The sequence below is a fragment of the Anser cygnoides genome, chromosome 6 (genome assembly GCF_040182565.1).
Source record: "Anser cygnoides isolate HZ-2024a breed goose chromosome 6, Taihu_goose_T2T_genome, whole genome shotgun sequence".
NCBI classification, from domain to species: domain Eukaryota; kingdom Metazoa; phylum Chordata; class Aves; order Anseriformes; family Anatidae; genus Anser; species Anser cygnoides.
The window spans coordinates 5,937,547-5,954,419 of record NC_089878.1 but is presented as its reverse complement, the minus strand read 5'-3'; the positions used below and the strand labels follow the sequence as shown (position 1 = coordinate 5,954,419).

At 41.1% G+C, this 16,873-nt stretch overlaps 1 protein-coding gene across 1 annotated transcript; it reads right to left on the bottom strand.

Moving 5' to 3' along the window:
- Positions 1-213: 213 nt before the first annotated feature.
- On the bottom strand, positions 214-15,615 carry SLC40A1 (solute carrier family 40 member 1). The gene is made up of 8 exons (XM_048058484.2): positions 15,362-15,615; positions 15,177-15,244; positions 10,753-10,912; positions 9,834-9,949; positions 9,387-9,513; positions 5,982-6,224; positions 3,572-4,237; positions 214-2,559 (listed from the first exon to the last, which is right to left on the bottom strand). Exons 1-8 carry the CDS (start codon positions 15,405-15,407, stop codon positions 2,240-2,242), a joined length of 1,746 nt encoding a protein of 581 aa, XP_047914441.2. The 5' UTR covers positions 15,408-15,615; the 3' UTR covers positions 214-2,239.
- Between the last annotated feature and the right edge of the window lie 1,258 nt (positions 15,616-16,873).

The following is a 16,873-nucleotide window of genomic DNA, read 5'->3' as shown; positions in this document are numbered from 1 at the left end:
CCAGACTGCAGGAACAGATCCTCTTTGGGATGCCTGCTGCTTAGGGCTGTAGCATTAAGCTTTAGGCACACACGATTCTGGGGGCTATAGAAAGCCCACAGGAAACTGCATTTTCAGCTTGGCTTCCCTGACGGACAGTGTCCAATACATAAGTTGCTATTTAGATGTTCCTCAAAGTGCAGTACAGAGGCATTCACTGTTATTTGGGCTACCTTTGTTTATATTCAGCAATACTGAAATCTGGTCCCAATACACCAGACAACATATTTGGCAAAGCAGACATTTTATTTACTACTTTTAAATTCCTTACTGGTTCAACCCTATTCCCTATCATATGCTGTAAAGGCAATTATTTGGGCATCTTTATTCTACAAATCTAGATTAAGCTTGATTTATTTCTCTTTGATTTAAGTTCTACTGAGGGCAAAATTCCCTTTTCCTCAAGAATTTACACTCAGGATTGAGTCACAAAATTTAAAGCTCTTCTAATTTACATATTACATAAAAGAAAACCCCAAAGCTTGGACAAAAAACACAAACATAGTGAAAACATCCCTGAGAACCCTTCAGTAACATATTAATAATGATTAGTTTTGGTCCATTAGAGGCAAAAAATTATTACATCCAGTTATTGAATCCTGAGGGCTACAAATGGATTGTACATTGGATTCCCATTCATTCACTTTCACTCTTCTTACAAAATACTGAGAGACAAAAGCCACTAGAAGTGGTTTACATTCTATTTAGATAATCACCACAAATTTTAAGACAGATGGCCTAGATTCAGCCCTGGTGTAACACCTTTAATGTCAACGGAGTTTACACACTTACATTCCAGGGTCGAAGTTTAGCAACATAGAAGACTGTGTGAAGGACAGTACCTAAAATAAAAACCTTAAAAGTTATGTCAGCAACTTGTGAAAATTATCCTTCATGTTTCTGCATACTTCTTATAATTTGGCAAACAAACATTTCACAAAGATTTAGGTTGAAAGATCATACTGTCATACCATAGGAAAACCTGGAACTCTACAGATTTCAACTCTACAGAAAAGCAAAGTGCTTGGAATAGTTTCCACAAAAGTGCATAAATGGCTAAAGACTACAGAAGCACTGTGTTAGTACACGTGCAGGGTCAACTAACACAAGAACTTCTTGAAAATCAGAGGGATATATCATTCTCCATTTCTCTGAAGTTGCTTTAGAGGGCCACACAATCTAACATCTCATTGTTCTACCAGTATTTTAGAACAAACTAAGTCAAAATCCACATAACTGTAAAACAGATAAAAGCAAGTCATCCACTTCGTTTCTTCTGCCTGGAATACTAACCATTTTCCAATACATCAGACTTCAAGAGGGTTTCTGAAAACAGTAGCATTTGAAAATAAACTGAAGCTGCTTGTAGTCAAAAGCAAAGGCTAAGTTAGCCCAGACTTTAAGTTTTCTGTACCAGTACTCCTGACCTTAGTACTCTCTGCTACATCAAACCTGAGCAGACCTGTCATTTGCAATTAAAAAAGCCATGCTTTATAATGTTACATTATATTAATAGCTTCTGCTAAAATGAGGTTATGTTCTAGTTTATGAAGTGCAACAGTGTAATACAATATCTTGTACCTATGGCTAATATAAATTGTAAGAAAACATGCAAAAAAACCTACACAGGTGTTTCTATAAAGTTAAACCAGAACAGATATAATACTAAAAAGCTCTTTGGGGAAAGCATCAGAACTTCGGAGTTCCCTTTAGGAACAGGACATTTTAACCCTTTTGAAAAGTTAAGGGAGAAATATGTGGAACAGAATGTTTACGGTTAGGGGAAAAATAGAAAAAACAAATATGGTATATGAAGCAACTAATTAAAAACCTTGTTTTGCTCAACGTGCAAAAGAATTGTTCAGAATTCACAAGGTGACTACATTTAACTGCAAAACAGTATCACTGTAGGGGTCTTGGGGACAAATTCAACGTTATTTTGTGATCAAATACTAGATGTATTATTTCTGAGGTTCCCTTGAAACACTAGTCATGAAGATCCAGCTAGGTTGTCCTAGCCAAACATGAAACATTTGTGCAGGCTCACTGTAAGATAGATTTTGGTTCTCTTGGGAAGGCTTCCTTACATGTTTAAGTTATGCATTCAACTCTAGAGAAACACCTTAGACATGGTAACAAAAGGCCATAAATGTTTTTAACCATGATATTTGTATAGCAAGTTAGTAAGAAGTGGATCCTTTCAGACAGTGGACGTATTACCAGGCAGTGAACTATCAGAGACTGCTTTGGGATCAGGAGTGCAACAAGCAAAAAGTTGTTTTCCCAAGCTTTTCTGAGCAAATCTGAAGTACATTATGTGGCCCATTGCAACAAAAGACACAGAAATAAGCACCAATAAGCCAAAAGCTTCAGGATTAGGGGCCAAGATGACCATGATGAAGTGCAGCAGATCAAGAAGGTAATTCATGGAGTTTTGGACACCGTTTATGATGCCTCTTTCAGATTCTACCACGTTTTCTTGGAGTAACTGTGTGACAGTCAAATCAAAGGACCAAAGGCCTAAGGAGAGAAAAAACGTTATCCATATAACTGGGCTTCTCAAGATAAGCTTTCATTACTGACACAATCTAATTCATGTTTGTGAACACTTATTTCTGCCTAAAATATGCAGGTCAAACTAACCTCCTGTCAGAATACTATGCATTTCACACCGGCACAGCGAAGAGACACTTATTTCCCCATTACTCACATTTCCTGAACTAATACAAACAGCTTGCCCATTAACTTGCCCATTACATTTTGCTTCAACACATCTATTAAGCTAACAATGTTTTGCTCACCTGTTCCTTATTTAAATAGCTGTTTTACAGCAACTTTATATTGCTAAAAGCTTCCTACATGTGAATCAAGTATTTTCTTCCTCCAAAATTCAGCAAAAGCTGCAGAAATTCTTAAGAGTACAAAAGCTCTACAGATGAAATTTACTACATGCACATATTTAACTTTTTTTTTTTTTTACTGTTGACGAATACTAGACTATCTGGCGAATCCTCAAAAAATTAAGCTGTCATTCAAATCAAAGTTTCCTGTTCTAAACTCCTTTGCTGGTCACAAGTTTAAAGAAAAGTTTAAAGAACAGATAATTTATTTCATGAATGAACTAACTTAGTATACTGCAAAATATGAAGGTTTTTGTAGCAGAAGTGTTTAGATCTGTTTCGTATTAACACGTTTTTAAGGAAGAAAGGAAGATTATTTAGAGATTTTAGAGATGATCATTCCAAAAAACAAGCTAAGCTAATAAGAACAAGCTAATCCAAGAATGGCAACTTCTCATGTTGGTGCAGAATGATATACAAGAAGTTAGAAGTGCAGTCCCTGCACTGGTAATACTACGGTAAGAACATTTCATTTGCCTGTTAAGTGTAACGAATTAGACTTAAAAATGTGATGCAATACCAACTATAGCCTACAATTCTCAATTCAAGTTTGTATTTAGTTGACAAGTAGCATAGGTTCTAGAATTAAAAGCAATCAATAGATCAGATTTTAATAGCAATGTGATACTCACCAACTCTAGCAGCAATGACCCCTGCAAACAGGAGACTAACAGAGATTAAAGGCACGGGCTCAGGACTCATCTCTGGGCCACTGTTAGCAGGAGTAGTAGACCCGTTTAACAAGTTGGGCATTCCAGTTGCCAAAGCCATTTCAGGCTCACCTCCTGGAGATGCAATAGTAGGTAATGGCTCACTTTTAAACAGCCGGGCACTGATGTCAGCAAATGGGGAAACCGTCAAATCCATAGGACTTCCAGGCATGAACACAGAGATGGCACATAAGATCAGACAAGCAAACTGGGCGACTCCAGAAATAAGGCCCGTGCGAATCAGGCCACATTTGCGACGAAGCCAGGTGAAGGCCACTGTTCCCATGATGCCAGTGACTGCCGAGGCACCCATCAGGAGGCTTAGCACAGAACCACTCAGACCTTGAGTGTATGCATAGCCTGTAGTAATGCAGTCAAAGCCCAGAACAGTCATATACAGAAATGCAAGCCCCATGCCTGCAAGAAACACGGGCTGGTTGTAGTACGCAACCCATCCATCACGAAATGTGATGAAAGGCTCGGCAACCCGCGCAGCACAGCCGACTTCCTTCTCCTGTTGGGGCTCAAAGCCACTTACATCTTTCTCAACAATTAATTGCACTCCTTCAGCGGGTTTCATGTCATTGTCTGTAAACAGAAACATAACTGTTAGATACACTCCTGCCAGGAAACTGCAGAGTGGGAACTGCAAGACAATTGGTTGCAGTAAGCTCACTGCTCCAGAAGTGCCTCAGTTAAATTTGCTCATCAACTTTCCTCTGCTTAGTTAACTGTCTTAAATCTCACCTGCATGGTAAGATGAAGTAAAGTTTCTGTATCATTTTAAACTTCTGCTTTTTCAGTTAAACTCTGGTAAGAATGAAGCAGGCTATGCTTTCTTCATACTTGACTGAATGATTCATTTCCATAAGGAAATTATTTCCTTAATGAGTATTAGCTTGCATTAGTTGGTATTTTAATACAGCTTTTTTTGTTTAAATGAACTAACCAGAGAAAGTAGGGAACTTTTAAATATATGTCAATATGTTATGGTAGAAAAGCCAAGACAGAAGTTTGCTGAAGCCTACCAAAGGCAAAAGGCTTCAAAACCTTAGATCATGCTTTCCTACAATTCCATGCTTACTCCTTTAGTATAAGAAAAAGGCACCATGCTTCCACTGGTCACAAGCAAATTGAAAATAAAAGTCACAGCAGTGTTTATATTTGCCTAAACTCCCCATATTGCAATGGAGACACTTTAAGTATTTTGGCAAATTTTCAAAAACTGCAAGTCCTCTACTGAATCAAAATACTGCAACGATTAAGAGTTCATGTTTGCTAAATGCTTCATTCACCAGGAGCAGAGAACTGGTTTCAGAGATCGAGAGCCTTCTGCCCTCTTTATCATGCTCCTCTATCCTAGGCTGCCATCAGCCTACTGGACCACAATGCATCTGTGCCTGGGAAGAAAAGTCTCTTCAGCTTTTAATAGCAGCCTCCTAACTCACTATATATTGAGCAAAGAACAGATTTGCCAGTTCACTTTTGAAGAGAAAACTAGAGTTCTTTACAAACACTTTTAGCTTTAAAAAAAATAGATGTAGTTGGGAGTACCATGCATAGCATGGGCTTTCAGTGGTATTTACATACTGGTATCTCCACTATGGGGGAAAGGCTCAAGTCTTGCACTCTAGTATCTGACACATTTCAAGTGCTTCATAACAAAAAGACTTCTTTGAAAGAATTTTGTGCTACTAGAGAGAATCAAAATTAACATTGATATTAGTTTTACAGTTGCCTTAAAGATCAGCATTCCAGCTATCTATACTGCAAATCCTAGTTGTTCAGCATGGCCAAGGAAGTTGAGTAGATGGCCAAACCAGACTTTCCTCCACCATTTCCTGCAGCACGTAGAACCGAAAACATGCTAGATCAGCAGTATTACCGCCTATTCTATATCTTCCTGAAAGCCGTTAGTACTGTGCATAAGTAGAGATAAGCTAGCAGGAAGAGACCTACACAAGCTGTTTTACTCATAAAGTTTTACTCTAGAGCAAAGGGCTTTGTCAGTCCTTTAGATGTGATACAGATGGAGGGGTGCATTCAACAAGATCAGCCCTGAATAACAGGGTAGACTGCAGGATTTAGAGGGAAGAATTCATGTTGGGGCTACATTTTATGGGATTTGTAAAATAGCTGCATGAATGAAGAAGTATCACTACTTAGGAGTCTCTGTATCTCTACCCAAAAACTGGGAGCTTCAAGCTAGGAGCAAGAAGCTTGAGCTTCAAAGCAGTGTCCATAGAAGACCGAAGTCAACAATTTCATTTTACTTTGACTGATAAAGTGAGGATACCATGGACTCCAACAGTTATGTTTGTGTTCCCAATACCTTTTTTTGCATTCAGCTGTTTCAGTTCTGATTCTTCAACTTTTGAACACTTGAGAGCCAGAGTAGGGGTCTTCTGATAAACCTTCCAGAGCAGCAGGTATTCCACACACATTGACATCAGGTTCCAACCAGAAATGAATCCACAGCCAATCGTCGGAGAGCCAAATGTCATTATCTGACCTACTGCCATTGGGGCCAAGATATTGGTCAACTGATCGATTCTTCGTATTGTGGCATTCATATCTGTCAGAATAATTTGAGGATATGAATTGCTGAATACTTACAGTGGAACATTCACTAATGTAATTGACAGTTGCACATAAGCACACACATCAATAAGCGTTGACTCAACTTGAAGTGATTTCAGTAGGAACAGGAATTTGCTAGACACCCCTTTAAAGTGCTCCAATGTCAGAATTTACTGAGACCAATCCAAGAGTTCATAAGCCAAACCCTTCCTCTGTCAGTTTTGCCTGCAGATGGTCTTCCAGGTTTAGGATCCTGCATTTACAGTGGAAGCTTATTCCTGCAGGTAAAATGCTTTCTCACTAGATCACAGACTGCCCTTACGTTCAGGTGACACTATGGACTCACTAACATTCCAACACAGCATGCGCAACTCTGGACATTAACAGAAACCTGACATGGTAGAATTCATTCCTGAAAAGATAATTTTAGCAGCTACAACCTCCCTCCATTCACTTCTAATATGTGGTGACCACAGTACCCACCATGATAGCAGCAGACCTTTGAAATGGCTTTCAATTTCCTTATCGAGTCACATTGATTGATGCTAGCCATAGGCATTCTAAGAACTTACTGAGCGAAGTCCTCCCTCCCTTCTGCTCCACACTTGGATGTTTACAGGCAAAACAAGAAGCCCACAATACATCTTCCATTTGCTGGTAGATGTCTCACCCTCCCCAGTCGAATCAGCTTCAGTCATCACACCCTCTAGGTTGCTGGGGGTTTCAATTAATAGTGCCATTGTTCTGCCCCTAAAAGCTCCTGGATGCTCCATGATTTTGCACACTAAGGCTTCGGGCTGCTTAGCAAAACATCTCAAAATGATTTTAGATTCCTATTAAGAAAATAAAGCTTTTCAAGGCAAAATGAAACTAGTGCAATATAAAGCTGGCTTACTGAATCTATACAGAATCGTTCCTTTGCATTCAGAGACTGCTTTACGTTACTCAATTTAGAATTCATAGAATTCAAAGTCAATTCAGTATTAAGTACTTCACTGATATTTAACTAAGATGAGTAAGTCAGACTTGCCTAATACTTGGCTTTAGAAGCTCCAAGAACTAAGCTTTGTTTTATCTGGGTAAGGATAGTATTTTCAAACTCCGGAGAGCTACAAAGTAATCAGAGTGAACAGAAAGATTAATTATGGACAAGAAAGAAGGAGAAGCCAAGGCAATTATTATTTGCCTGTTCCACCAATTTATTTAACTAAGGCTATTCTTTCAAGAAATCTAACAGTGCTGAGATAGACGACAATATTTGCTGCAAAGTCAATGCTGGCATTTAATTTTTTAAGTGAAGGAACCTCAGTCTCCAAGTTACATTATGACTCAGTACAAAACCACCTTATCCAGCCTGAGAGAGATTTGCTTTTACATAGATCTGATGAACCAAGGTGCTTAGTTTGGGCTTTTTGTTGGTTTTAAAATTGAGCTGCATCAGAACTTATAGTAACCTCTTGCCTGAATTTTCAGTACAGAATGTAAGTGGTGATGTAACTGTCCGAACCCATGAAGCTGTACAGAGGCACAACTGCCTCCCTTGCAACAGTCCTCTGCAGGTGTGGTCTGTACCTTATCTCGTGAAGGCACACAGGGATTGGGGAGCATGATTTGCTGAATAAGAACTAACATAAGAAGAAAGGTTAATGAGAACCATTAGAACTTCAAAGCTACTGTGCACAGATCACATTTTTCCTACGTGCATAAAGAAAGTTAACTAGTACTGCTGCTCTACAAAAGGCATGACCTAGAAAAGCACTGCAAGGTCAAAACAGAAGACTGTAATGGAGAACTTGTATACTTGGAAATGAAAGCGAGACACTTCAGGCATCTAATTAACAGCAAACCTCTCCTGGATGAGATGGGGAAGTAAAATTCCTTCACGGGAGATCCACTGCAGATTTATTCCTTGCAGTTATGATTCAAATCATTAAAATGATTCAGGCATGTGAACTTTATGGATAATTTAGGCAGCTTCCTACAAAATTAGAGACCAGAAGCTGAAATGCTGTCTAAGCCTCAAGGTATCTAAACTCCAGAAGTGTCTCAGACTTGGAACTTTCAGTCCCAGAGTTACTTCAATGAGCTATAAATGTCTTAGCAATGTCAAGCTGCTCTGTGCCTTGTTTGCACTTCAGTATCAGTTCCTCTGTCTGGGAAAGCTTAAATCTCCTCACAGGGTTGATCAGAGTCCCTACAGCATGCCCAAGTTCATTGCAAAAGAAGGCAGTTCCCAGTCTTGTTATATCAGAGCAGCAGCATAGCACAAGATCGATCACATATCCCTTAGTGTGAACTGCCTTGCTGCTAGGAGTACTCCCCAGCAAAGGGCAGTCAGATTCAATGTCTCCTTGGTGCAGAAGATCCCCAAATCTCTCATATCCAAGGAGTGTCATGGCCACCAAGCTGCAGCAGAATCTGAATGGGAACTCTTTCTCCTAATAATGCCATGCCACTGCACAAGAAAGGGGAAAAAGGAGGAAAAATATTTACTAGGCCAAAAAGGAGATTAAGTCCAGACTCTAACACCAAATGTTATCAGTTGTCAAAGGAATACTGAGTATTCAGTTCCAACTGAAAAAGCATCCACAGCTTTGAGTTAGACACTAATGCTAGAGAACTGAGAGACTTCAAATACATCCGCATGCACAGCATTTCCTATTGGCAGCTTCCCGATCCATATACTTTATTGTTCTGGACTTCATTCTTATGTATCTCTTTGATCCCTAGGTAAGGAGCCCAATTACGCAACAGTTTTCTGTTTCATTCCAGGGACCTAAAAATAAAGTATTGCAACACTTGGCTTTCAGTGCCTTAAAGTTAAATAGCTTTTCTATTAAACACTCACTATTTGATTTAGGAGTTGGTGCATGTTTATTTGGTTGACAAGAATAAAGATTTCCTCTGACAAAGCTGCAGTAGGACTGAACAAGGACAAAAGTAGTTTAGGGCTACCTGAGCTGTTGTAAGCACAACAGTAACTTCTAATCTAAGTCTGGTACAGAGCAGGAAAGGGGGAAATAAAGGCTGCCCTTTTTACCTGCTGTTTCTCACAGTAACTGGAACTCAAAGGTATGCTGATCTCTGTGAAATTCTAGCCTGAAGTCAAACTCGGAAAGTAAGACATTTAAAGTATTAAAAAGGCAATGTATTTCACCTGCCAGTTTGCTTCTGTCTTCCCCTGCAACCACAACAATCCAGTCCCTCTGAATTGTGATCGCTGTGGCAGTGCTGGCCAAATTGGCAATATTTGCTATCGTGATAACCAGGATATAGCACATCGTCTAGAGAAATGGGGGGAAAAGTTACATGGTGAGAAAAGTGATGAAGGGAGATCTTCACTCCTACCTTGTACAAGGAGAAAAAGACACTTTCACATTTGAATCATGCATCCTACTGTTATTCTTCAGACAAGACCAAGTCTACTTTATAATTCCTAAAAGAAAACAATCACTTGTTTCCCCAGCTAGCTTCAGTTTTACTTGCCAGTTTTAGCTCACAGCAGTGTCTAAACAGAAAGAGCAAAATAAAAGTTCATCTGCCTCCCGTACTCCCAGAAGTTTCTTCATAAAAGAATTCCTTATTAAGAAATTTGAGCACTCACAAGAAGCCATCCATGGTATAAGGTCAAAAGCTGTGTCTTAAACCAGAAGACAATCATCAGGATAATACCACACAGGATGACAGATGCATTCTGTACAACCAAGGATGTCTGGGCCACTGTTTTAAATCAAAAGAGAATAACCATGAACATGAGTAATCTATAAGCTTACAGAGGTTATAATTTAGGAACATGTACGGATTCTTTAAGTGTTTTTTAGCTTCCTATTCTCCCAACTCAAATATAAAACAAAAAGTATATATCACTTTTGATTTTGAATATTCCATTGTCTTAGAAATTGGAACTTACTGTCTGATGCAACTTTAGAGCTAGAAGTAGTGCCTAAATAGTCCTTCTCAGTCAAAAAAATTGCATGCTGACACCATTTTTAACAGGTTAAGATATTTGGCTTAAGCCTCTAAAATTCATCTTCAGTGTAGCATGCAAGTGATGCTACTGCGTAAACTCTTGAAAAGCAAGCGTGTATATGAAGAACTTGATGCCACGTTACTTTTAAAACAGACTAGAGCAGACAAATTTCAAACAAGTGTAACACAAATGCAATGTTATCACTTATGCAGATGTTTATATCCAGACAAAAGACAACAAATAATGCATGATGTGTTCGTATTAGAAGGTAAAGAACTTGCCTGTAGCTTTTACCTTAACCCATGTTTTTTATATTTTGAATTTCTGTGCATCTCCATGTATTGTATAGGTTTAGCCTGAGTAGTTAATGTATCATGATATAAAACTGTTTACCTCCTGTCTTTGACATTCTGTAGAGTTATGACCACTCTGAAAGACTATCCTTAATAAAATGAGCAAGCCCAGTTCTCATGTTTGACTTCAGGAGTTAAGTAACAGCTTTGTCATTAATTTAATCTGTCCTTGAGTAAATAACCTGCTCTGGACATCTAACCTTTGAGCCTGGAGTTCTTGTCCACCCAGTCTCCAATAATGGCTCCCAGGAGAAGAACTGATCCCGCCACAACCAGTCCATAGACTGCAGTCAGGAGTAAGCTGTTTCCATAAAGTTCAACCAGGAATACAGACACAGCAAAATGCCACATACGATCTCCCTTTAAGAGTAACAGAAAGTTTACACACAGCATTATTATTTGCACTTTTCAAGCACGCTAGTTGACTATTTTACTAATGCCCTGAAAATATCTGTATTAGAAGTATCAGATATGTTACACATACAGAGGTGGGGGTTTTGATTTTGGGGTGTCTGTTTGTTTGTTTTTTAATCAATGCACCCTGTCATCATTGATTATCCCAGCATCACTGAAATCATCTGTACTAATCAAATGTAGCATACATTTTTAAGCTCACACCAAAAATCCTCGTTTTTTTTGTAATACAGAACAATGTTTGTTACCAGCCACATCCACCAGGGCTCAGAAAGCTTACATGGATTCTCCAGAGATTATCTATTAACAACAGATTTAGTGATTATCAATGCTATTTAAATAATTTATCAAGACAGCAGTTTGCTCTTGAAAATGCTCATTAGATGCCATTTTAAAATAGAAAAGCAAGTCTAGTCAAAGCAAGCCATAATATAGTCCATAGAGATGGGCAAATCAAGAACAGTGGTGTCCTACACATTCCTGAATGCTAACTGAAGTTTCTGAAGTCAAGGGACATCTTTACCATCTTTAACAACGGTAAACCTGGGCATATTGCTAAGAGATGGGATAGCAGAGCTCGTTTAGCCCATTTCAGTACTGGTGTTTAGAACACAGAATTTCAATGTTTCGATACCAGTAACAGCAGGCAAAAAATAAGCCCAAAATACTAAACACGTCCAAGTGATGTAATTTTCCTACTATTCAAAACATCTTTAGGTCTGCTGCCAAAGAGACCTGTGGCTTGCTAATGAATACACATCAAGGTTTTAACAGTGTCACATGATGGAAGTCGGCATCTCACTATTTTTAGACATGCTGCCAGAAGTACACTACAGAAAATGTTTTATTTAATCAAAAGGCAGATAAATACAATCATTCATACTATTCTTGGATGGTTTGTTTTGCAAGGGTTCCTAATGTTAGTCTGTCATAAATGAAAGATGAAACTGTTTTCTTCTGCTGCATTATCTAAAATAAGCAATTGCTATGTGAAACAGCAAATAGTACAAATTTCTAAGAACCTCAAGTACTCTAAAGGGCTGGGGAGAAGATGCAACATAGAAGCACTTACAAAGCAAAGTCTGCAAAATCTGTCAAGCAGCACAGCGATAGAGAGAGATATAAAATGCATGCTATTTGTAGGGGCAACATAATTGCAAAGTTTGATGCAAGTCTTCAGTGTAGCATAGACACACAAAGAACTTAAAGTTAATGGAGTTCTCCAAAAGAGGTTTCTTCAGAGCATAAACACTTGTTTCCTTAACTGTGAGCAGAAAAAGAATTACATGCCAATTATGTGGGAACAAAATTTCACCTACTCAAGGAAAAAATCTGGGCATTCAGTATGTTTTCTAAATAACAAATAAAAGAACGTGTATCCAGGCACAACTGGCTTAGATTTGCCTTCTCATACATGAGAGAATTTTCATTCTCTAAAGACCCCTAATGTGTTCTCTAAGATATGTTCCACTTTTACTCCATGTTTAGTAGAAGCACATAGAAAGTATTCCAGCCATGAGAGAACAGGGATGTCATTTCCCAAGTTCAGCATCCACTTAAGCCTAGTATGACCTGAGGCATCTCCTTACCAAATTTCACTTACAATCTATGCAGGTGGATTAACTACATTTTGATTAGCCTGGATAACTGCTTAAGGTGGAAGAATAAGTCAAAAGAATACTATTACATCAAAATTTGATCATAGAAGTTATTGGCTTTTCTTTATGCAGAGGTGTTTTAGTTGTGATAAGAGCTCAATGATTGTGAAAGTAATTTTAAAAGCACCTGTGTGTGTGAAAGTCAGTGACAATCTCTAACAGGTCTGCTGTCGGAGTGAGAAACCCAATCTCACCTGCTATTCACAGGAAGCCTCCTCTGGTTCCAGTGAGATCATGATTTTGCTACAGTTTGCTTAAGGAGCCTATGAACTCTGTTCAACCTCATCCAACATTTATGCAGAGTAATTTGACCAGGCCAATACACACTGCTAACTTCTCGGGTAACTAAAGATGTTCTTATCAGGAAAGATGGGTTTCTTTCAGGAATTAAAAGCCATAAAGAGCAAGTAAAGATAAGTTAGTGTCACAGAAGAACAGCATTAGTGAATTACAGAGGTTTGAAGCTGGTGTGTAAGAATTACTGAAATTTCAACAGTATATATTACCTTCAAAAATGAGCAAAACCTTAATTACATAACTTAATCCCACTTTAAAAGAGTCTCAAAATATGGGTATCTCAACTCTAATAACCATAGCTGTTTAGCTTCACCAAACTTTTAAAGATGGTTCTTAGCTCTTCTGTTGTAATAATTACCCTTATAAACCATCTCAGAGTGCATGTACACAACCCCACCCCAGCACTGAAGCCAGCAGGAGCCTGGCTGCTGCCAGGCCTCCCGAGCTCTGCAGTGCCACAGACAAAGCTGGGAAGTTGCTGCTGACCTCTTGAGGAGTACTCAGCCTCACAGCACCTAGATGAACTTAGTTTCATTCTGTTCCTTCTCTGGTGCTGAGCGATAGACAGGAATGACTTACATACATAATGACAACAGCATGCGGTCTGAGACTCCAGGAGAGCAACGCACTGAAGCCAAGCCCAGATTCAAATGCTTTACTTAACGAGAGCCAGAAAGGTATGCTAGGCTTTGTTTGGATCTGAAGACGTTGTATTTAATCATTTACAGCTTCTCTCTGTATTTGGGCACGTCTTAGCAACGTGGAAAGCAAATTAAGTTCTCTCAACCACAGCAAACCCCCATTTCTCCTAGGCTTTGTCTTGTGGACATAGACGGCTTACAACAAAGATGCTATAGTCATTTGAGTTCTGAAGATAAAGGTGCCTTGTTGCTGTTTCTGTTAAAAAATGTTCAGACCAGAAGAACACTAAAGCTTAGGAGATAGAGAAGGTGCAGTCCTGCACCAGTTCTGCCAAAATAAGCTGCATTTCTGTTGTTTCAGCAGGTTTGGAGGTGGGTTTTTTTTTTTTGGCGGTGTTTGTTTTGAGTCAAGGTTTTCAGCACAAAAGAAAACACGCTGGAACGAGGAGTATACTATTAACGCTGCTAACCAGCTGAACAGACATTCTGCAACCTGTTTGTCATAGTGTGCACCAGGGTTTTCAAACCCTGCTTTGTCACCCTCCTCGCTACGAGCAGCCCCACCGCCAGCCTTGCCAGGGGCAAGCAGGGCTGGCCGCACTGCCAGGTAAGCCCTTTGTTGGCACTGCTGATGAAAACTCCTGCAGGTAACAAGCCTGGCCTCTAAAGAATGGTGAGCCAAACAGGTACATCACCGCACAGCTCTTTCAATAATATTAATAATTGCTAAAACATTGCTCTTGTTTAAACAAGTGTTTGATGCCACTCTGAGCCTCCTTCCATTAACAGGACACCAACACGACCTTCTGCGGTGGTGGAAGCGAGGCACTGCTGGAGCTGGGCACGCAGTGCTGTAACCGTATAGCAGCAGCCTGTCCAGTGCTATACAAAGCCCGTGCTAATCCAGCCCAAATCCAGCATGGGAGACAGCAGGGAAAACTGGCGGGGAAATTCTCCATTTCTTCTTGATTCAAGTCATTTGAAGGAGACTTAGGGTTACAGTACAAGGTTCTATTCTTCATTTCCCTATACAAAAGATGACCAGAGCCTCTATTTTCTTGTTTATATCTTAAGGTTATTGAACCACATCTCAAGTTAACAAGAAATGTCAGAGTAAGTAATTTAGTCCAGAAGGAAAGCATTTCAGAAGCTAAGCATTTTGACAGGGAAAGGACCAGCCCCCTGACACTCTCAACAGGTTAGCTAGGAAGCAGTAAGAGGTCTATTGCAAACACAGAGTATCTCCTATTAGTAAGAGCATTAAGTAGTTAAGCCTTCCATTTACAAGTTGCAATGACCTGCCTTTCACGTTCTACTCTGGACCATGCTTCGTGTCTTTCACTGACAGCTCACTCCACGGGGAATCTCACTGGCTCTGTAGTCACTTAAAGCACAAAAGGTGCAGAATCAGGCCCTGCGAGTAGTCCTACGTGCTACTGGAAACTGAACACACTGCGGCACAGCACGTGGAGGTTGTGAATGAAGGCTTCTGATGGCAAGGTGCAGCAGCGAGAGCCCCATCCTTGTGGCATGCTGCCCTGGGGGGCCCTTCAGCTGGATGCTAACGCCAGGTATGGCAGAGCCACTTTTACCCCGTGCTGCCGTTTTACTTACCCAGGTGGACAGCGCGTGCCCCAGGTAGAGGAGGAACTTTGCAGAGGTGAAGTAGCCGAGCACGGAGCCTGGAGGGGAACAAGAACTGAGCGCTGGGGGCTGGCAGCGGCCGTGCCCTCGCCCCCCGGCCGTCCCAATCCCCGTACCCATGCCCGCCGCCCCTCGCCCCCCGGCCGCGCACTGACCGCAGCGCCGCCGCCGCTCGCCCGCGGGCTCAGCTCCCCGCGCCATGCCGCGGGACGGGGACAGGGACCGGGGCTGGGACGCGCCGCTTCGCTCCGTGGTGCCTTCCCCGACTTAGCTAGCACTGTAGCTGAAGTCGGAAAGCGCTGGCCTTATGCGCCGCGCCGGGCGGGCAGGCTGCCTGTGCCGCGGGGCAGCCGAGCGCCGGCTCGGCTCCGCTCGGCTCCGCTCGGCTCGGCGGGGCCGGAAGCGCGGGGGCTGCGCGCCGCGCTTTGTAGCGGCGGGGTACGCCCACAGACACGCCCGTCAGCCGCACGCCCCGCCCCTTGCCGCGAGCCCCGCCCCCCGCGTGGGGCGCTGAGGTAGAGCCGCCAGCCCGCTGGGGGGGGGGGGGGGGGGCGCCGTCCGTGTGGTAACTGGGAGTTGCCAAGGCTGAAGTCTTTATTTTATTCCCTAACACCGTAAAGTTCCTCCCTATCTGCATGAAATCTCTCTTTATCCACCCCCCTCCCCAAAGTATATAGGCCATCCCTGCAGCAGGTGTGTGACATAATAGACCACTAATCTGTTTTGGCTTTGCCGCTCCTGTGATCCTGTTCAAAGTATTCCTTGTATTAATTAGATGGCTTTCTGCGTGTGAATCACGCTTTATCCTTTGCATAAAGGGAACTCTACCTTTGGAAAAAAAATAACACGGGAATAAAAATCCATATAAACATAGGAAGCCTGAAATTACTGCTTTAATGGGGTTGGCTCTCCTGGGTGAGCTCAGTGCTGCTTCTTATGGTGCGTTCCTCAGAAAATGCACAAAAGCTTTCCTCAGATTGGCATTGAAAATTAAAGAAATTTTCTTGATTGTCTTCTAAAGCCTTACTGCTTAAACTGCATTCTTCTTTACTAACAGATGAAAGATAATTAATTTTCCTAAAACTACATTTTCCATAGGGGCCAACACGCCTGACTGGCACCTTTTCAGCCCCGTCACTGGTGGCGTTTCTGGCCACTGTTACATGCTGGTCACCGCGCCTGGTGGATCTGGGACCTGACCTGGCCTGTCAGGTACCTTACCTAACACAGCAGCAGCAGAGCTGGGTCCTGAAGAGATTTATTACCCTCCGTACAGTACCGCTAGGAACACAGATCAGAGAAGCACTGCTGGTTAGCCCCTTTTTGGCTACTAGACAACGATTTGGATGGATTAAAGTTCAAATAACCATTTCTGACTGAACACTCGCTGTAATTTATCCATGTGCCTTGGGTTCTATAGCTGAAGTCATTATCCTCATTATTTTTCCTACTGGCTAATGACCCACTTCTGTGATATTTAGGGCATGAGAAAAGGGCAAGAAAACATACTTTCCCATCCTTTCACATTTAAAAAGCAATGGTTCCTGTATGCCTGTGGGATTTCTCAGACAGAAGGATATATGTTCTGTCCAGTGCGTACACAGTGTGTCCAACATGTCTGTGAATACTGAATTTATTGGATGTCAGGGAAAGACTGTACCATGTGC

Excerpts from the sequence above, each read along its gene's own strand:
- SLC40A1 (XM_048058484.2), bottom strand. The coding sequence starts at position 15,407 with ATGGCGCGGGGAGCTGAGCCCGCGGGCGAGCGGCGGCGGCGCTGCG. Across the intron at positions 15,245-15,361 it reads CGAGCGGCGGCGGCGCTGCG|GCTCCGTGCTCGGCTACTTC; the intron begins GTCAGTGCGCGG and ends GTTCCCCTCCAG. Across the intron at positions 4,238-5,981 it reads ACAGCTGAATGCAAAAAAAG|ACAATGACATGAAACCCGCT; the intron begins GTATTGGGAACA and ends TTCTGTTTACAG.